This window comes from Phalacrocorax carbo, chromosome 9, assembly GCF_963921805.1.
Source record: "Phalacrocorax carbo chromosome 9, bPhaCar2.1, whole genome shotgun sequence".
In the NCBI taxonomy this organism is placed as follows: Eukaryota; Metazoa; Chordata; class Aves; order Suliformes; family Phalacrocoracidae; genus Phalacrocorax; species Phalacrocorax carbo.
Window position 1 is genome coordinate 24,660,229 of NC_087521.1, and position 22,076 is coordinate 24,682,304.

Consider the following 22,076-nt stretch of genomic DNA (forward strand, 5'->3'; position numbering starts at 1 on the left):
AAGCCCTCCTCAGATCAAGGGCTGATTTATACTCTTATTTCAATGGGAAGTACTGTGCTCACCTCACTGTTAATTCAGAAGATGGAGCTCGCTTGCTTTTTGTTTCACAATTCAGTAGGCAAAGGAAAGACAGATTCTCTGAGACAGTGTTAGTTTTTCTGCCAGGAGTTATCTATTTGCAGAAGTGGGTCAACTTTCTCTTGGTGGACATGTTAGTGTATGAGTGCCTAGCAGCACTGCCTGCGAATTTCTGCCCGCTCCACGTGCGGAGGAACCTCTACACATAACTATTTATGGCAGCCAAGTGTTTCATGAATTGCAGCAAGTTAACCACAAGGGGATAATGACATTTGGCGACAGGGCAGGATGAATTCTGGCTGGCAGACAAAAAGCCAGGTTAAAAATACAAAATGCAGAAGCAAACCCAGCCAGTTGCTGCTAATTCGCAGGAAAACTGGATGTGCAGCCCCCAAATCTTCCCTCTTCCACTTGAGCAATGTTGTGTGTTTTGCAGCGGGATGCATTAAGGCCTGATTGTGAGCATGGAAAGGACCTCAGCCTTCCTGGGGCCAAGTGTTTTAAGTGTATGTTAAATGGGCTTATAATTTTTTTAATTTCCTCACTCCACACCTTCTGATGTATACCAGACACTTTTCCCAGTTTAAACACCTCATCTCCATCTCACCTACCAGCGAGATCAGCCATTGTCCATCCTTGTGCTCCCAGAGCATCTCCAAAGAGCAGCCCCAATACAGAAGGATGCCACAGGGTCAGCCTGAGAGGACAGCATCAGCAGACCCTGCCACAGATATCTCAGTGTGAGATGCAAGCAAGGCCACAGCCATGCTGGCGTAGATAAAAAGCCCAGTGCCTCCCAGGTTAGGCCTTCAGTATCGGCCAGGTTGCATGGATGTGGTCAGCCTTGTCCCAACAAAAGCATTAACCCTCGAGCTTTCAGATGCAATGCTTCTGTTAGTGTTAGTGTTCATGCCCCTCATCTCCACACACACACAGAGTGTAACACCTGCCAAGGCTGCATTTTGGGTTCCCATGCCTGCCACTTAATTAGATCGCCATTTAATTCGATCCTCAGCTTTATTTGATTAAATGCCTCCAGAGGACCAAATCATTTACATGTAACCAACACAGTTTATTCCCCTTATTTTGATTGCTTTTGACAAGCATAAGTGGATAATTCCATCAAAGGCCCATAGAAAATTGCCTTTTAATCAATAAAAGTTTTTTCCTCCAACGGGACAGCTGAGAACAAGATATCTCTATAGAAATTGAAAGAGGAAAACAAATCTGAATGCACTACTATGGAGAATGTATTTCCAGATATGGCCCAATTTTAGCTCCCAGTTTAAGTGTCTTGAGCCTTGTTTGCAGGGACACCAGCTACCCTGAAGTTTGGGAGCCCAGCAGGCTGGCACACAGGCAGCGCCCCAGGAAGAAGGCAAGAGCGGCCAACAACAAAGATGCCTCAGGCAGAGCCCTCCATCAAGCCCCTTGGACAAGTGTCCAGCAACTACTGGCTACAAGAAACTCAGGCTGTACCTTTAGTGCCTGAGACCTCAGCATTGATAAGCCTATGAGCAGAACTCATTGAGCTTACAGAAGAGACGGAAACAGGTGTTTCTACAGAGGTCTTAGATCTAGTATACCAGCCCAGGGCAGGTTTCCTGCCTTAATCACAAGGAACCTGTATGTAGCAGCCTACAGCACCAAAAATATTGACAAGTTAAATATGACAGCATTGAAAAAAGAAAAGTTAAAGCAATGTTCAGAGGATGAAAAGTGCTCTTGATATAGGAAAGATATTAATTGGTCAAGTAGCTGAACCTCTGCTTAAGCATGGCAGGGGCCACTGAGCTCTGAGGTCCCCATCACAGATAACAGGGCTTTCTTTAAGCCAGGCTGCTGTGCCAAGGCAGCACGGGGACTGCAAGGGGTGACATCCGACCGCTACTGAGAAAGGCAATTTCCTCTCTTTCACCAGGGCTGGTCAGCTGCACTGGAAGAGTGGACAATGGTCGCCACAACACCTCGAATAGGACTATCTCACCTGACTTTAGAAGGTTGCACATGAACTAGCCATCCAGGCTGCCTTCCCATCAGCAGAGAGAAAGAGCACAATTAGCGTACAACTCTTCTCCCTCTAAAGCAGACATAGTTGACATAAATCATGACACCAAAGTGCCTTTCTCCACGTGGCCAATAAAGGAAGCCCAAGGGGACATAGATGTTAAAGTCTATACTGAAGATATCTCAAATTAAATGGGATGAACCTCACCCTTTGCTTCTGCCCCTGCATCTTGTCATCTCAAAGGCCTCATTAATACGTCATAATAAATAATATGTATATTGATTATAAATACACTAATAAAAACAAAGGACTTTGGCCTAAAGGGTGTGTGAAGAAGAGGAGACATAAGTACAGGGTAGCTGCACGTCCGATCAATATCAACCCACAGGGAACAGCCATTTCTCTTTGCCACCATTTTAACTGTAATATATCGTACCCTCTAGGTAAATATGTGGACATTTACAAGTGGGAATCAATAGAAGCAGAGATCTTCCCACCCCCTCACCCGGAGAGACCATTCTTCTTCCGTTGGAGCAGACAACAGCAAGAGGCCATAGATTAATGTCTCTGCTCGTACAGGCTATCTGCCATATCCACGGCTTTCTTCTTGGTCTCTGACCACTTTTTAAGTGTTGATGCTTTTAATAATTTAAAAAAAAAAAAAAAAACAACAAAAACAAACCAACGGTTCACATTGATAAGGAAATGCATTAACATTTTACCCAACTGGAATGAAGCAAATGCCTATTTGGGCAACCCAGAGCAAACAGCTTCAGTGGAAGGTGAAGAAGTTCTAAGAACAACATTCAGTTGATGGGGGGCGATGGAAATTAAAGCCTGAAAGCTTTGCCTGCATGCACAGAATTTTGTCCCAGGCATATCACCAGCTAGTGAGTCTGTATGCCTCCAGGCTTGCAGATGGATAAACAGTTGTCCCAGTCAGATCTAGATAAGGCTAAAACCAGTGGAAGCCGCTGCCCTGGCCCCAGGGAGCTTCAAATCACTCCTCCCAAAGTTCCCACATACCTCACAGTCCAAGGACGTATCCTATGGTACCCGAAGGCTTTCTTTCCTTTCCCCAGGTCATGCTAATATCACTCAGTGTGGCTTCCTCTTTTCTTTATTCAGTATTTTCCCCAAAACTTTATTCTGGAAGGAACCATGCAGTAGCAATGGCTATCGCTCCAACGGGGCTGCCTAAAACTGGACATGCAGAAAGACTACGTACACACACAGAGACTCCTGCTGTGCATACAAGGAAAGCCAATGCACTCACAAGCACAACACAGCAACAGCACCTTGACTTCCGTCCTGGGTCAGTGGGTAGATTTATGGGAACCGTGGTATGTCACTCAACACAGATGCAACTGGCCAGTTCCCATCATGTAGCTTGGAGATGCCCCTGACCCGCAGCCCAGGACCCAGCTCACACATGGAGAATGGAAACACAGTTTACGTTCAGATCAAGCCAACTTCCTCTTGGCTCTCAGCAGAATATCCAGAGCTGCATAAGATTACATGTGTGATCTCATATTAGCCATTTTCATGCTATCAGTTATACTTATTACCTTATCTTCTGTGAGTGGATAATTAATCATCAGGTTCCAGGTATTGGCCACCAAAAAGCCAGTTTATAAAAGTAAACAGAATTCAGAAAACGGAAGGTGGATCACAGGTTGGTTTGGGTTTTTTGTTTTTTTTAAACTTATACCATTTATACAGAATTTACATTACAAAACTAGAGTTCATCACCTCACATTGGAGTGGGTCAGGTGGGCCAGTAAATCAAGCCTTGGTTTACCAACTCTCTTCCAAAGGATTGCTGAAGAGAAAAATCAAACAATTAATCCACCTTTGCTACTTAAGATTTCATTAAAAAGCTACCTCCATAGGACCTTTAACAGCCACCATACTCTTGACTCCTTTAGAAAAGCACTAAACAAGCGAAGCAGCCCTGTTTAATACCTAGAAAAGCAGAGCACCACATGAAGCCCCACTGATACCATTAGCAGGGGCTGCACATTTCAGGACTTTCCAGCTTTTCCGTATGCAAAAGTGCTCTAGCAAACAGCTTGCCATGCCTTGCCCCGACCAGTAGTCCAAGGCTTCTGCTGTCTTCCCACCGTAAATGCTAAACCCTGCCCTGCATCCATTTGAGATCCCCCTCCACCCTCTGCAAGAAAGAATACAAGGGCTGTTCATTGCCGTATTCGCTGAGCTGGCCGGGCAGTTTCTGCTTTATCCACCCGTTAGTTATCTAGTGTTTTAAAGACATGAGACAACAGCAAACCAAACTGAAGTTTGCAACCAAAAAGTGAAAGGCCACACTTTCTCCTCTTCTGCCCTTCAGTTTTTTTTTCCCAGGGGAAGAAAAATCATCAGGAAAAGAGTATAAAAAGGCTGAGATCTAAGCTGCATGCTCAGAAGGCAGAGATGGCACCAGGAGACATGGAACGATGCTCTCTGCCAGATGCTCCGTGACAGCTCCACTACCCGCGTGACTGCTGGGTTTGTTTTTCACGTCCACCTGCCCTGCTCTTCCACATTGTCATAGGCTTAACAGAACTGCCGCTCGGTCTGGTCCCAGGCAAGCTCCCCCACCCCCCCACCCCACCCCACCCCACCCCCGACTTCTTGCTGTCAGTCAAAAAAGGGGCCTGATAAGCTCTGCATTTGCATATGTATTGAGAGGCATTTCCAAAGGCACAGTCAGGGAAATGGCCTTGCTGAATGCCGATGCTATCTGAGAATGACAACTATTCAAGTCATTTTACAGCTTTACTACCTAAGTGGAGAGATGAGACTTGTTTGCATCTTTACAAGGATTATTAGCTTTCAAAGCGCTGATCATATCTGTCCCAACCTCAGAAATGAAGCCGCGCATGTTCACAGCAAAGAGTGCTTCCCAAAGAGACCACCCTCCCCATGCACCCCGAAATCAGAAGTCACTAAAACCTAAGCTCACATCACGAAATGCTGGAGCCCATACTCCTCCTTTCTATACAGGAGCAGGAGAAAGGGTGCACTGGCACACACGGGAACATGCACACATGCTGATGCTCTACCACCCCTCTCTGCACTTACCCTACATAGGGTAGGTCATGAGACTCAGCTCTCGGTCCCCTCCAAGTGATGCTGCTGGGCACCATCCTGCACACAGCGTTTGAGGATGGCAATAAGGACTGAGTTCTGCAAGCAGAGACTTTTCTCTTCGCCCAGGCAGGGGTGACTTGAATCCCATGTGAAGAACCCCACGGTGCCTCACACCGGGTTTTAAGGGACAGGTCTGAGGCCGCGGTGGTGTCCCATATGCACAAGAGCTTTGGGCTAACAGGAGTGAATTCAACTGGCTTTGTCCTAGTCAGCTGTCGATCCCTAAAGGGGATGTGGTCTCAGGTTCACAAACCAGAACTACAAAGCCCACCTGTCCCAAGACAGTAACAGCACATTCGGTATCTGCCAAGTGCTCTCCGGGCCTCTGTGTAAAGCAAGCAATGCTTTAAGAAAATAAAGTCAAGTCAAATCAGGAGCAGAAGCTATCTGCAGATTTACAAACCAGATACTTCTGATTTACACAGCACTAGGAGAGAGAGAGGAAAAACAACAAACATTTAAAGATGCTTGCTGTACCCTGCAGCATCTGGTGACTGGGTCACCCTTGAAACCAGCAATCCCTGTCTACTGGGTGAGGTGGCCAGAACATCTCCAGCTGTGAGCGGAGACATGCAGCTGCAACAACTGGACCGCGCATGGCAAATTCATGAACTTGAGAACTGGGCTGACCGGTGCTGTGTGCCCTCAGATCCCTTGGGGCAGAAGGACTTGCCATAAATCACACAAAAAAAAGACAAGCACGCCTTGGTCCCACCAGGGCCACCAAAAGCTCTGGGAGCTGAAGGCAGTTATCTGGTAAACACATCCACTGCTGACACCAGCGGTAGGAGCCAACCTCTGGGGCTCCAGCCCCACCTCTGTGCTTGGAGGAGGGGCAAGGGCATCCCAACCACAAAACAGTCCTCTCTGGTTGGAAAAGAGGATTATGAACATTAAAAGGAATCTTATATACGACAATTAATTAGCTTGGTGCCTGGTTTGATTCCTGTTGCACCCTCTTGGCCAAACTACTCCTTCTAGAAGTCAAGTATTTGGTCTTGTTGGTTTCAAAAGAGGAAAAAAATCTCCATCTTAAAGATATTCTAACATTATTATTTTAATGCCTGATCTCTATTAGATAACAGGAGAAACTTCGCTTGAATACAAACTGTCAGAGGAGGCTTGGCACGATTTCACAGTGGAGCTTGTTTCTAACTTTAATGACTAGGCTGAACAAAACTGTGAGTACAGCGTCCCTTCGAGAGCAACCTCTTCTCTACAGACAAACCTGTCTGAAGCGGAGTAGGGGAGCGGTGGGGGGGAACCGAGTTGCACCTCTCCAAAACTGCTCAGCATGCCGGAGCCAGCCTGCCCGGAGAGCCCACGGAGCTAGCAGGTGATGCTCTGTGGGGCTGACCTGCGCTTTCATCAGGTGCTCCCAGATCACATCCAGGCTTTATACCAATCCTACTAAACTTGCAAACATGCAAGCCAAACGTAAACCGAAACATTTAAGGGGGGGGGGGGGGGGGGGGAAGAGGAAGAGATGGAAAAATCAGTATTTATTTAACCCTGAAAACTCAGGCTGGTTTTTGTCAAAGAAAAACCCAAACAAACAAAGCAGAACACCAACCCTCCGGATAAAAAAGGCTCCGACCCTCAGCCCCAGGCACAGCTAACGCAGTCAAGGAGCACCACACACACACCCCCGTACAGAGGTGGCCCTCCCGGCCCCGGGGCTGCTCCTCCAAAGAGGTTACCAGGGATGGGCAGGGGTGGGGACGGCAAGGACCCCCCTCCCCCGGCACCCCTCGCCCCACGGCCGAGGGGGACCGGACCTGCCGGGAGGGTGGCGCAGGGCACGGCGGGCGGCACCTGCGGGCTGGGGGGCTGGGGGGGGCTCACCGTTGAGGCCGTTGGGGATGCTCCGGTGGTGAAGGGGCGCCGACAGGTCATCCATAGACCTCCGCATGGCCCCGGCCTTGCTGTCGGCGGCCTTGTGGTGGTGGAGGTGGTGGTGATGGTGGTCGGGGCTGCCCGCGCTGCCCGTGCTGGAGGTGCTGCTCCCGTCCCCCACGTCCCTGGTGGCCGAGCCGCCGTTCAGGTTGGTCAGGCTGGCCTGGCTGTCGATGGAGCTCCGGGAGCCGGCCCCGCTCCGCTCCTCGTCCAGCATGAGCACCATCTCCTTCAGCTCCACGTTCTCCCGCAGGAGGGTCTCCTGCCTCGCCTCCAGGTCCTTCAGCTTCTGCTGGTACATGCCCACCTCCTTCCACATCACGCTGGCCGTGTGCCTCCCGAAGCGCTGCCATTCCCTCGACAGCTTCTTGCCTTTCTGCCGGTCGTCGTCCAAGAAGCAGCAGAGCTCCCGCAGCTCCTGGTTGTCGTCCTGCAACTTCTGGTTCACCTCCTTCAGCCCGCGGATCTCGTGCAGGTGGAGCTGCAGCCGCCGGTTCACGTCCTTCATTAAGTTGCCGTGTTCCACCATTAAGTTCATCTTTTCATTCTCCACTTTCCTCAGTCTCTTCACCAGCTCCTCCTTGCTCCACCTCAGCATCTCCTCTTCCGAAATTTTGCTCAGGTCTTCTTTAGACCCTTCCAGGGAATTTTTTGCCATCATCCGTGCCTAGGCAGCGTTTGCTCTCACGCGGTTAACAAATGGTTCGGGTTATTCGGATTATTTTGTTCGCCTGATTTCCTGGGACTAAAATTCACTGCAGCATCTCGGGGAAGAAATATTATAGTTCTCCGCAGATCGTTGGACAAGGAAGAAGAGCAACGCCGGACTGGAAGATCTGCTTCCCCACAGACCCCATAATAAAAATAATAAATAAATAAATAAAAAAAACCACAAGCCGCGGGGGTGAAAAAGGGGGGAAAAAGGCGCCCCCCCAAGGGGGCTGGGGCGGGCAGCGAGCCGGGAGCCGAGCGCTGCCCCCCCTCCAGGAGAAGCCTCAGCAGGGGATCGCCCAACTTACCCCGGGCAAAACAACTACGCGGGGCCGGGCCCCCCGCCCCGCTCCCGGGCGCGCCGGCCACTTGTGCCCCCGCCCCCCCGCCGCTCCCCGCCGCTCCCCGCCGCGGCGGACCGGGCACCGCGCCCCCGCCGCCCCGCTCCGCCGCAGCTCGCCCGCAGCCCCGCGGCGACGTGGGGCCGAGCCCAGCGCGGCGGCGGCCGATGCCGGTGCGGTGCGGTGCTGCCGAGGAGCGGTGGGGGAGCCGGATCCTTCCCGGAATGGCTCAGCCCTCGGCAGGGAGGGAGGGAGGGAGGGAGGGAGGAGGCGGGCGGCAGCGCCGGGGCTGGTCCCACCTCCTGCCTGGCCGGGAGGCGCGGCCCTGCCCCAGCCGAGCCCAGCCGAGCCGAGCCCAGCCGAGCGCCGGAGGAGAGGCGGCTGCTGGCGGCGGAGCGGAGCCGGGCCGAGGCCAGCGCCGCCCCCTCGGCCGCCGGGCTGGGCTCCGGGCGCTGGCCGGGCCCCGGTGCGGTGCCGTGCGGTGCCGTGCGGTGCGCCGCGCCCCGCCGCCGGCTCGGGTTACCGGAGCCGCGGCCGCCGCAGCCAATGCGGGGCGGGCTGGCGCCTTCCAACGGCAGGTACAAAGGGACGGGGCCCCTCCCGCTGCCCGCCCTGCCCTGCCGCCCCACCGCTCCCCCCCCGGGTCTTCCACCCCCTTTTGCCTTTTCTTGTTGTTTGATCTTTATTTTTTTTAAAGAAAAACTACCGGAGGGAGCACCAGCGCGGGGAAGGGTGGGGCCGGACAGGCAGGAAAACGCGCCCGCCGGGCGGCCCGGGGAAGCGGCGCCGGAGTGGCCCCGGCCCCGGCCCCGGCCCCGCTCCGCCGGGCGCGGGGAGGGACTGGGAGCGAAGCGGGGTTTCGCGGGGCATCCCTGCGGCTGCCCCCCTCCCGCCACGGGCTTTGTCACCGGGGCCCGGCCCCGCTCCGCTCTGCCCGCCCTCCCCTGGGGCGGCCGCCTTTGTCCTCGCGTCCCTCCGCCTCGGCCGGAGCCTGCAGGTTGAAGGAGCCGGCTCCAGCATCCCTGCCGCCTCTCCGCTCCTGCGGCCGGCGTGTCCTTCAGACCTCGGCCCCGCGCTGTGCTGTGCTCTGGGAGGAAACTGCCCTGAAGAGGCACACACCGCTCACTCCTCGGTAAAATCCATCCAGGTCCTGAGCATCCCTACTCTCAGGAGCACACATGCCACCACCACTTCTGCACGCATCAGACAGAGCCTGGTAAAGTTCATAAAGTGGATTTCCTAGGCATCATGTAGGCAGATTTCCTATATCCTTGCATCATATCCCCTGACTTTTAGCCTAATGCACTTTTCCTTGGGTTACACTAGCTCTCTGCAGGCTGTTTTTGGCCAGTATCACATTGTAAAAATGAAAGATGCACCAGGACAGAGCAGTGCTGCTGGCTATTTCCCACATAGGTATCCTTAAAAAGCCACAGGGAATCACCAGCTTTGTGTTCCTGAGGAACCTTGGTAAATGATTTGACTCCAGGGTTAACCCAGTGCAACCTCAGATTTCCGACCACACTGGAAAGCTGGTCAAGACACCCTCTAGCTATAAAGCAACATCAAATCTGATGCCAGAGCGTGGGATGCAGAGCAGATGGCCTGTGCATGGAGGGAACATCAGAACGAGAGGGATGGAGGATTGCAACTTCTGCCTTTTGGTGTTATCTTACTAAGTCTCAGTCAGTAAAGCTGCAGTTTCTTGGATGTTTTTCTGCACGAGTCTGTGCTCCTTGGTTTCTGAGCCCAGATATACCCTTGGCAAACTAAGACAACTGCCTGTTCCCTGCTGAAGCAGAACAGCAGGACTTCCCTGCTCCTGCTGGAGTTCATCTCCTCCGCGGGTGCTGTTGGCCCTTCTCCCAGAGTAGCTTTTATCCCTTTATTATCAAAAAAGGTAAGAGGAACTGAGGTTATAGCATGGACACTAGTTCATTCCATGTGGGATAAGCAGGTGACGGACCCCTGGTAACAGGCGGCACAGACATGAAGATGTGAAGAGGACAATTGTCCCCTAGCACATACCCACAGCAGGGTAGTTCCCAGGAAAGGAGGGGACCCCACTGTGCCAGCCAGCTGTTTGCTCCTTTTGGGGGGATCGCTCCTAGCAGGCAGAGCAGGGCCCACCCAGGACCAGCTGTGCTCTGACCTGGCTTCCCACCTTGGTGGCAGCTCTCCAGGAGGTGCAGTCCCAGCCATGGCCGGTCAGCCCTTCCTGAGGTTGCCGCCTGAGCATTAGAGTCATCCCTTAGGACGTGGAAGCCAGCAGGCATCTGTGTGGAGAGGTCACTGCTCCTGCAGCCTGGCCCCCCTCTGACAGGTCCCAGACAGGCCATGGCCAGTGTGGGGTGTGTGGTGAGGCTGTGCGAAGTCTCCTGCTTCCCACCACCCTGAGCCAGGCCACCAGAAGGCAGCACCCTCTGTAATGGGGCACATTGCCACTGCTTGTGGCTGTATCGTGGCTTGAAGGCATCCGGGCATTTTCTGAGTCATGCCTTTTATTTACAAGGCTTTAATCACATCCTTCCCCACATGAAGCGGAAAGTGCTTCTTCCAGACACTCCCAAGAGCTGATCTGACTAGCAGATCCCCGGCCAGTGACTGAGGGAAGGAGGAGCAGAGCAGGGGGACACTGCAGGGCAATTGTTCATCGCTGCCCAAAGTCAACAGGGGAGGAGAAGCCTTCAGCAGTTGCACCACAGACACGGGTACAGCTACGCTGTGGTGGTGCCTGACCCAGGCACTGTATTGCTGGGCCTGCCTGATGTTTGCTTCATTTCTTCTCCAAGATAAGCTGTTTTTTCTAGGTGAAACCTTTGAAAGTTTGAGCTTTATTGATGCTTCTGCAGAGACTGAGCCCAGCAGACAGGGGGGCTCCTCAGAGGAAGTGAGGAGATTATTAATATCCAAAGAGGAAGTCCCTGTGATGATTAAGACTTGCTTTCAGTACTGAGTGGGCATGTCTTGTGCTTTCGGAAATGTTAATGGCACAGATCCACCCTGCCGCTATCCACAAGGGGTTTGCTGTCATTCTGGTGCTCAGGTGACCGTTGAGGCATGGCAACCTGCTGTGCTCGGGCATCCAGAGCCCTGTACGGTCTGGAGGTGGCATCGAAGCTGCCAGATGTCCAGATGGTGTCTGGTCCTGATGAGTACCTGGTGAAACGTCCTCCATTAGCAACAAAAAGAGCAGAATGGGATCAGTGCATTTGAGTGAGTGAGACCTGAATTGAGCAGACACCTCGCCTGTTTTGCTCCCTCATCTTCCCTTCGAGGTGGATGTTGCATTGCAGAAGAGGAAAATCCTTTCATCTAGGAAAGGCAAGCAGCAGTGCTAGAGCAGAGGGGCAAAGCTTGGAGGTATCAGAAAGTGTCTGTGGCCCAGACGATCTATGGGCACAGTGGATCTGAGGCCTGGGATGAGGTAGGTTTTTAAGTGCTTTGATACCTTGGAGGGAAAAGGCTAGGTCAGTGCACAGTTTGAGGATCAATAGCAAGCCCAGTGTTGCAAGCAGATTTTTAATCAACACAAATAATGCATAATGTCAGAGTATTTTTTATGGGTTTGTGATTTCCTTTGTAGTGAACAAGCCCCATTTCCCGGTGTTGTTCAGAAGGCGTTATGATTTCCCCGTGCCAGTTTGAAATGAAGTGTAGGAGAGGTTGGTAAAGAACACGCCACAGATTCCCTTTTGTTACATCTGGCCATGGGGCCTCCTGCAAGCTGCCAGTGAAAAGCATGTTTAATATGCATGTCATCTTAAGCTTTTGATGCCCATGTAAGAGAGCATCAGAGCCTATCCCTTCCATCGAATCAAATGGACACTTCTACCCTCTTCAGTCAGGGGTGAAATTTTAAAGCTAATTATATCATGATAAGAATTTTAGAAAAAAAACCCCAACCTACTGGGTAAAACTGCTCTTGATGTTAACTCCTGAACTCAGCAGGTGACACAAAGAATGAATTTGGTCCCTGATACAACACAACGATACACAGCCTCATTGAAGTCTTACCAAAGCATTCCCTCTACAGGGCTACGTTAGTATTACAGGAGCCGCCACCAGAGCTCAAGCCCGTGCTACCGCTTCCACCCCCCGAGAGGCGTGGCTCTCCCAAAGCCCACTCGTCAGGTGTGGGAGTGGGCGGAAGGGCAGGAGGGATCCCAGTGGGACTCTCCCAGAACCTTGCTTTTCCAAGGCAGCTAAGGAAGTACATGCCGCCGTGTGTGCATCAAGGCCATGCTCCAGTTCACGCATACAGAGGACCCATCTCGCAAAACATGTACTCCATGAATCATTTACATGGGTTATAAATCCTCTGCGGCATTGGTATTTTCTCATAAATCAGTGCCAAGGACTAATCCTCCATTAGTGTTTTGAAATACACCATCCAGATTGCAACAGCCAGAGCTCTGTTTTGTGCAATAAAGCTGTGCAGTAACAAAAAATGTGTAATGTTCCTAAGCTCTGCTATCAAGATAGACACCTCGCTTATAGCCTGATTAAGCACTATTTTCAGCCAGAACATTCTTCCAGGTAGCAGCTACCTGAAGAACTGTCATGCGTTATTCTCCTTTCTTTTCCCAGATCAGCCGAACCTTCCTGTGAAAAGCCTTCATCCCTCCATGCTGAGCTATGAGGAAAAAGCAGTCTCTTAGATTATGCAACGCCCCGTAACGCTGGCTTCTGGCAATATAACCAGGCCATCCAGTTCATTCACTCTCCTTATGAAAGTAGTATGTTTTAGTGGAAGGTTTCATCTTGTGTCCACAAAGCCTTTTTATTTTGTGCCCTGAAACTGCTAGTAAAATTCTAAAATGGACTGACTTGTTTGAAAGCCTTAAAGATATTCAGAGAAGAATTATCGTTGTGACCAGCAAATTCTTTGCTGTACCAGAAGAATAGGTCCTCCAAAAGGCATAAGTGGTAGCCTCTAAACACTGCTGCAAAGAGCAGCATCCAAACCGGAGACCAGGAGAGATGGAGAGCTGGTCCTTGAACAAAGGTATGGGAGGTGTGTGTGCTCAAGGTGTGCCTTTCTTGCAGATGGAGTGATGCACTTCACCCATTAGGGAGAAGCAAAAATATACTTTATTGATATAAAAGAGTGAGTTAACAAGGTTCAATGGTAAATGCGACAGTGGTTTAGCAAGATTCGATGACAAGGTACACTTGATTATTTATTGCATAGAGGACAGGGTCAGACAAAACTGTCCAGGAGACCCTCCCATTGAGTCACGGTGTTCAGAAAGGACCCCCTTTCTTTCTGAACTCCTTCTCAGAGAGGAGTCTGGGTGTGGCTGGATCCAATCCTAGTCCCAGACTTGGTCAATGGTTTATGTCTAAAGGATTACATATGCACAGTCAATCCTTTACATGGTTTAGCTAAGATTTCAAAGTTTAGCATTCTGTTAGTCACTTACTGAGGATCGGCTGTGGCAAGGAATCTCTCAACCTTGAGCAGTAGCCTTGAGAAGCGACCCTACTCAAGGAGAGATCCTGCTGTACAGCCTCCTGCCATGCAGGCCCTGGGCTGTCTACTATTTAAGGAGTAAGATGATTGCCTTATAGTCATATTTGCATTCCAGGAAGATGTCAGGGTCCCTGCTCCAGACCCCTCACCCACATTGTTCACCAAAGCTTCATTTTCACAGAAGTTTCTAACCATTTCTTGCAATGCAATAGAGTTATTTTCCTTCATCCCTAATCTGTATGTTGGTAAAGGACTGGAAGACAAATCCTGAGAAGCAATAGGCATATGCTGCTCTTAGCTGGGAGCTGCAGGTGATTGACACTTCCCAAACTCATACATACTAGCTAGAACAAAAATTTCCCTGCTACTTTAGTGTGTGGTGGGGATCCAACTGCATTGTGCAGTGACAAGGCTGCATACAATATCAGAGCAATTTTTTTCAAGTACTAAGGAAAATCCCCAAGCTCCTGTTAAAATGTTTGAATCACCAGGATTGCCATGTGCTGGTGAGCTGAGTCACCTCCTCCACCATCATCTACCCAGAGGAGTACCGCTGAGACCTTGAATCCAAGTACGTGTAAGAAATAAAAATTTGACCAAACTTCTTCTGAATAGGTAAGAAATCAGCCAGTAGCAGGAACAGGGAGGCAGGCAGACTGGATCAGAGCACTGGCCCCTGTATTGTCTCTGCCAGTGGCAAATACCAGATGCTTATGAGAATACCGAGAAAAACCTGCCCATAGGGTGAGTTTCCTCCTCTCTGCCATCTGGTACTCCTTGGCTTCTTCCCAGAATCATTAAGGTTTACATCCCTTCCAAAAATATTTACTATCCTATCTAACCTGGGAAGAAGGCCAGAGATAGCTTGATAGGTCTTTGCCTTTTGTAAATACTCCTTTATAAACACAGGTAATGCATCAAATAGGTGGGAGAAATGGAAGGTAAGGTTTTGCATCCATCTCGGCATCACTAAACTGCAGCCCTCAGTTACCGTGACATCAGGGCACATCCTGGAGGCCAAATTCAGCCCTGAGTTACATGCAGAACTCACAGAAGGGGGCTCTCAGTGTCTGGGGGCACAACTTGGCCCCCGCAGACTGGAGGTACTAGCAGGAGGTTGTTTCACAAGACAAAGACACCACTCCCAGGTTTTAGTCACATCTTTCTTGGGTGCGCAGCACCCACCCACTGCACAAGGCCCAGGAAGCTCCTGGGATTTAGAACTGCATAATTTAAGCCACTGGTGATCTGAACACTGGCTTTGATGAGAATATATTCTTATTAAATGCATTTCTTTTCTCTCACTGACTCTGTGTTTTCCTTACAACTCTAAGAGCTCTTTGCAGATGGTTTGCGTTAGTCAGAGTGCTGTTCCCTGTGTGACACGGATTTAGACCAGTTTCAACTGAATGATGTTTGTCATCGTTGATTTAAAAACAGGGAAAAAAACTAACAAGACTGGAAAAATATCAGCAGTGTTCACAGGGAGCATTCAGTTTCATGGCGAGTGGTTGCAGCCTGAGCAGCCTCCAAGCTTGGCAGGTTACCCCCCGAGCAGCCCATGCTCTGCGGGATGCAGCAGCCCCCAGGGCTCTTCTGGGCTCCCCCGCTGCCACTCCGTACCATGTACATCCTCCTTTTCCCTGGCACAGCTCCGTGCTTGGGCCAGGCACTGAGCTTGGCACTGGTGGCTACAGAACAGACACCTCGCTATTGAAGCAGATGAGGCCATTGGTATTAGCAGCATGAGGTCAATGAAACCTGAGTGGTTCTGCAGTAGAGAAAATAGCCAACGTTACACTATCCCCAGTCTTCTTTACACTCTTATTTCACATTTCCAAATGAATAAATGACCTCTTGGTTGTATTGATGGACCAGGGACATAAAAATACCCAGTTTTATAATATCAGCTAGGCCTGTTGGTACCCTTCACTCAGTAGTAAAGTGTATTTTCTGCTTGCAAGACAACAACACTGCTGAGGACCTAATTTTGCCTTTTATAGCTTACTGAAGCCACTGGGATTTTATAGCAGATGAGAAAGGAGAGTCATGCCCTAAAATGCTGACACCACTTCTATATATCACAGAGATATCTGAATAATTCATAGTGTCAAGCAGTGCAAGTTAAAGGAACAGTGGCATAAGCGACATCTGGTTTTAGTACAACCTATGCAAAAATAAAAACCTCCACAAATTTCTTTCTTACACAAAACCCGTCATCAGTTTTTCCAAGGAAGAGCTACAATAGTGTTACAAGGTGTGGGGTGATACACCAGACACAGGGATTTCCTTGCAATCGGACACATTACCCTTTACCTTCGCCTTGTGTGGTATTTGAAAGAAAACTGGACCCAGACTGGAAAGAAAGAACAAAGCATCCTTCCCCAGTGCTCTTTCTGTGAGACGTCGTGGAAAACCCCGGGTTGCTGCCACAGGTCTTCAGACTATGGCTCACTTTCAGTTTCTCGTAACAACTGCCTCTCAAAACAATTAAGTCCAAAGCAAAGGCTGGAGATAAGCTGTTTATGGTGCTGGTGCATCAGAGATTCCTGAATTCTGAAGATGTTTTGGATGGAAGCCAGACTGGTGTTTTTTCCACAGGGCCCTCTTCGTCACACCAAACTGAACGAAGGAAAGCCCTCTGGGAAATCACGCTTGCAATTAACATAAAAACGTAGTGCTTCCAGCTCGTCTCTTCTTGCGCACGTGAAAATAAGAAATCCCCTGGAGTTTGCAGACTTGTTTTTTACTCAATGCTTCCCGCCCCTTAGTTCAGACCTGTGACCCTTGCTGGGTCTGATATTTTGGGCTGGGTGCTGGGGAACGCCTTGCGAGCACCAACACCTTGCCAGCTGCGTGGTCGGGGCTGGGGACCACGGGATGCACATCTGCAAACTTGAACCAAGAGTGTAATTTTAGACCTCCTACGTGGCGCTCCTCTCAGTCAATACACTGACTGGCTCGGCTGAAATCCCCTCCCTGGCCTGGGTGGCCGCAGCAGATCCTGGCAGCAGGTGACTGCTGCCTCTCTGCATTCCGCCCACGTCCACCGCTGCTGTCAGACAGGGACACCGTTACCAATGGGGACTCCATCTGAATACAAAGTGGAGGCAGGACACCACGCCCTCCCCACAGGAGACCAGGGAAGCCCAGGTGGTGGCAGGGTAATCAGATTGCCATGGTGAAGCTCAGCACCTTCCCCAGCATGGCACTGCCTGCCACTAAATTCCCTGCGCCCCGGTCACCGGCGTGCTGCTGCTTGGTGTTGCCTTCCCCCCCAGCTCAGAGGGTCGCAGCAGCGCTGATCTGCCTTGGGCTTCTCCCTCCAGCTGGCAGGTTGCCATGCCTTTGTATTTGCCGCTCATTCTCTGCTGGGTGGCTGTTTACCACCGCACCAAACCCTCCCCTCTCACCAACTCACATTATTGTTGGTGGCAATCCTTGTTGCTGCAGAAGTAAAAGTCTGAAAGTGAGGAATTAATTGCCTTAGGGCTCTGATCATTTTTAACGGTGCAGAGATAATCTGTCAGACTCAGGAACCATTCTAGTGCCAAGCAGCCAGAGCAGCAAAGATCCTCATCTTTATGATCTTATTTTTAGTCTCTTCCCTCATTTCCAGAGCAGACAAACTTGAGGATTCACATTTTGGGTACAACTCGAGTTTTGTTGTGCAGATACTTCTTTAAACCATGATGTACATTGATTTTGATAGCATGCAGGGCGTACCGGGCTTAACTGATCAATTCTGCTTGCAGATTTGAACTTGTTTGCCACAATCCCTGCTTTGCCTTCATTAGAAGTGAATGTAATGCTGAGGAAAGTTTCCAGAATTGACAACACCGGAAACCAAAGTTCCGGCTGAACAGAGCGAATCAAAGCAAATTTATTATGCCCATGTGCTCCCTGTGGTTTAACCCCGTGTCCTTTAGGTCAGCCTTATTGCTGGGATCACCAACAGCATCACGCATGAGGACCAGCCCTATGGGTGAGATTGCTCTGGTCTGATCACCTGCCCATTAAAATGTGCAGTGGCTTGAACAACCCTCTTGGTGCTTCCAGCTGGGCCCTGTGGACTTGGGCTCTCTGCTGACGGATGCAACTGGTCTGCTACTGAGCTGGGCTGGCCTTCAGCCAGTGCTCAAGAGTAGAAAACATGGCAGGGTGGTGACAAATGGTGTAGTGCCAACAAGGGAGTAGCCGCGTTGCCACCAGCAAAAGATGGGATCCAGTCTGTCCATAAAGCTTCCAAAGCTTTATCTTAACAGTCCTTATTTTAATAAGTCTAGCTTTGGATATTTGATTACAGAAACAGTCCCAGGCAATGAATTTCTCTGTGTCAAGAAAAACAGTAGTCACTGCTGTACATGGTACTTCTGTTTTGTTTGCAGGTGAGGGACCTGCAAAGGACAGTGAAGGAGAGAGGCTGTGGGAAAGGGAGTTTCACACTACCTGAACTGGGAGGCTCATTTCCATGCAAACCCTGTGTAAGTAATGAAACCAGAGAGAGGGATGAAGAAAAGGGGGAAGTTCCCCCAGCAGGCAGGTCAGGGCAAGGGTCTAGGTTAGGTCTAACTCCATCACAGGGAGCCAGGAAAATATACCCAGGAGCCAGCCCAGTGCCTGGAGAGCAGAAAGCAGTGATCAGAGCCTTTCCCGATCCTCCTGCGCGTGGGACAGCCCCTTCAGCCACTTGGTATTTGCTCCTCCCTTCGAGCCTGTCTGCTGTTGCCCGCTCCCAGAACCACGTTTGTGTGACATCTGTAACAGCACAAGAGCTGCACATCCCTTTCCTACCCCCTTGATTGCTGAGCACATCGACGTCTTGCACAGCTTACTGTACAGAAGGATTGCTGTTGCTGCTCTTGTGCAGATAATGAAGAGCAAGTAATTCCTAGATGCAATTCTGGTGTCCTTGAGAGAGGAGGAAGCCTTTCTGCAGTCAGTGCTTTACCCTTCATGGGCTGGAGTCTGCAGTTGGGGACCACAGAAACGACTGTCATAAAAATTGTAATAATAATAATCAACATCATCATCATCATCATAACCTTTCAGAGACGTGCCAACTCCTCTTCACACTTATACCTCGCCACCAATATCAGCAGCATTTCCTCAGCTTTAACCCCTGAGCAGAGGTCTCTCCTTACTGCTGGGGGCCAGGACAACGGCAAGGTGTGCTGTGGGAGCCACAGGCCACTGCTGCCGCCCCATTCCCTTCCCGCACACAGTCCTGCTTTTGTTCTTTGCTTCACTTACTTGACCTGACAGGCAAGAAAAGCTGCGGTGGGGCCTGGGAGGGGACCCTGCCCGCCACTGAGCACCAGTCCTGCTGGAAGCAGCGTCCCTACCAGGGCAGGAGCTGTTTGTTTCCATAGGCAGAGCTCAGCATCACCAGGTTAAAACCTGAGAAATATCCCTTCCTAGCTGTAAGGGATATTTTTACATGTAATTTCTTCAAGTAATGGCTTATTGCCATTTCTATCCCAGGAACAGGCTGTTTTGGGGCTTGTAAATACAGCCTAGCTTGTGGTTGCTGCTGAATACCAGCTGGATCTGACTCCTGATAAACTGAAGCCAAAATTAAAGTGCGTTTGGCTGCTGGTATTTTTACGTATCTTCTTAGAGGCAGCTTATTTTGCAGTCCTTGTACTTATCAGATATGCTAGACAGGTACATCTAGTCATTTTAGTTTCACTGGGTGAGCTGAATCCTCTCTTGGGATGAGTGGGAGCAGCTAGGCTAACTTGAATGGATTTTATACCTCTCTGTAATCTGGTGCCCCTGCCTCTGTCCCCCAGCTGTTTTAGAAGACCACACATAGTGGTTTTAATAAGAACATAATAAAGACTTGAAGCCTCTTTCCCATCTGGAAGTATACTGGGCACTGGGATGCAAAGGGATGAGAGAACAGGGGATGGAGCCTGCAGTACATCCCTGCCCCCCAGCACCCTGCCCCAGCACTTTTTGGGTGCAGGATGATGCTTTTAGGTCCTGGACAGATGTGCCTTTGCAAACTTCTTCCAGTGCCGGTTTTTAGACACAGGATTATCTCTTTTTGACACTAATGCAATAGACATCTGCTGCGGGGGGATGGGGTGGCTTGAGGGATCGGCAATAATGAGATACGAGCCCTTTGTTTCTGGGTTACCAGTTCAAACCCAAGCTAGACGGCAGTGACTGGGTGTCATTACTGCCTGACAGCTGCTAAATGGTTGGTGTCAATTGGGTTGGTGTCCTTGGTTAACTTTCTCATTAACAGGTGTCCACATCTCAACACCACAAAGAGAACCCAATTATCAGCCTCGTCCCTGACAGTGATTTAGTAGATATAAGAGAGATTAATTACTTATTCACCAAGATGGGCTTGGAAGTATGGTCCAAGCCAGGAGTGGGGTGCGCTGATGGAGGAAAAATGTTTTATGCTAAACTACCCTTTCCCTTTGCTACCCCTGGGATAAACAGAAGGGTTAAGCCTTTGGAAATATCAAGTCTACATGTTTCAACAACTCCACACACTCGTTATTGTTCCTGCTCTTTACTGTGATAGTGCTAAAAGACTCTCAAAGTCTACTGCTTTAATCTTAGGGAAATTGTCCCTGCCCACCAAAGTCTTCTGTACAAGGCAAGAGATGGCAGATCTGTATCTACAGCAGCCGGACAAAGAGAACACAAATTAAGGAGACTTTTTTCGATCATGTCATTAAAGTGCTTTAAATATTGGGCTAATAGTTTTGTTTTAAAAACAAAACAAAACAAAACAAAACACTATAGGTTTAAAAATCTCAGAACAGCAACTTCTATATATTTGTATTTGACAACTGAAACACAAAAGGCTTGATACAGCAAGAAATGCAACTTAGGTGTAAGCACACTGCAAATATTACTTTGGCTACGTAAGAATAGGACTTGCTTTCACACACAGCATGATCAGTCTTAAATGAATCTCAGATTCATAGGTGGGAAAAGGTGAAATTAATTTGCGGTTGATAAATGAGATCAGATCTTTTTAATAAAAAACATTATGTTAACTGATTACATCATTATTTAACATTAAAGTTATGATGAGAGGGCAACCTGGTACCTAAGAAAGCTTAATATTTCCCCTTCTCAGACCCTGTCTCACAATCCTGCATAACTTTGGCTATGAACCTAACGCATAGCAGTTACTGCATGAAAAAAATGGACAACTAATGAAAGCTGTCGACTGTCCACATGTTACTTCATTAGCAGAATTCATCAAATGAGAACCAGGCCTCAGATCAGTTGTCATCTTTCACCTACTGTGTACGAGTGGTAAACCTTGCTGAAGAATTGCAGGAAAGTGTCTCACTGGCAGCAGGCATGGTTAATGGGTGATATTTAAAAGTCTGCTGCCCCTGAGCTGGGCAAAAGCAGTTCGTCATATGGGGCAGCCTTAGATGGACTAGGTGATCATTGTAGGTCCCTTCCAACTGAAATACTCTATCACATTTTGCACACATCTATAACAGGGGTAGCTTGTGTCTGATGCAGGAATAATGTTGAACTGCTCAAAAGCAATTTTAAAATAAACTGTTTCTAGAAAACTAGGTGAGACATGTTATTTCTGCTACAGAAAAATCACAGAGGAGTGAAAGTAGAGTGACCATTTATACAGCCCTTTTTTTTTATCTCATTAGTGGGAGCTAAGAGCAGGACTCCTGTTTTTAAGTCACTGGCTATGCCTAATCACTGCTAAGGAGGCTAACCTCCCCGCAACTGGGATGACCAAAGGATGGCTGAATTCTCTGTGAAAATGAGGGGGGAAAGGGAAATAGAGCAGGGTGAGAGGCAGCATGAGGCCCCTGCATCACCATCCCTCTCATCCTTACTGCCCCAGCTGCACCCACAGCCAGGTTTGGGGAACAAGACCCTCAGCTGCAACTGGGGACTAATGGGAAAGTTTCCGGTTTGGGTTTCTTTCTTTCACACACCACTGAAGGTATCACTTTAAGGCAAATTATCATTTCCCTGCAGCCTTGGCAACACCGTAGTTAGAGTGATCATAATACGATTATTACTGTATGAGAATGTGAAATCAGCTATGAACCTGATGAGGTTGTTATCAGTGTCCAGGCTGATTATGTTGTAACAATGGCACAGATAGAGAAAGACACATTTGGCTGTTTTCAAAGTGATTTATTTGGTATAATTTAATTCTCTTTTTTGTAGTCTTAAAAGAAAGGCATGGTTTTTATAGTTCTTTTTTGTTTGTTTTAGTTTTTTTTTTTGTCTTCAGTAGTGTGTAGAATAATCCCTAATAAATTCCTCATTCTTTACAAAACCCCCATACTGCTAATTGGGTGATCAGATAAAATTCTTACTCACACTGGAACAACTATAAAAACAATTTATTTACAACTGCAACGATATTAAAATTAAACTCAAGCGTGAGAGC

General features: G+C 49.2%; 1 protein-coding gene across 2 annotated transcripts in view; it reads right to left on the minus strand.

Moving 5' to 3' along the window:
• The window catches only part of CCDC85C (coiled-coil domain containing 85C), a 118,959-nt gene extending 110,205 nt beyond the window's left edge, over positions 1 to 8,754 (minus strand). Inside the window, exon 1 of one of the 2 annotated variants that reach the window (XM_064460741.1) lies at positions 7,085 to 8,754. In XM_064460741.1, the coding sequence (XP_064316811.1) occupies positions 7,085 to 7,796 (712 nt within the window). In that variant the 5' untranslated portion in view covers positions 7,797 to 8,754. The remainder of the gene's footprint in view (positions 1 to 7,084) is intronic. The other variant, XM_064460740.1, reaches the window with a different exon arrangement.
• Between the last annotated feature and the right edge of the window lie 13,322 nt (positions 8,755 to 22,076).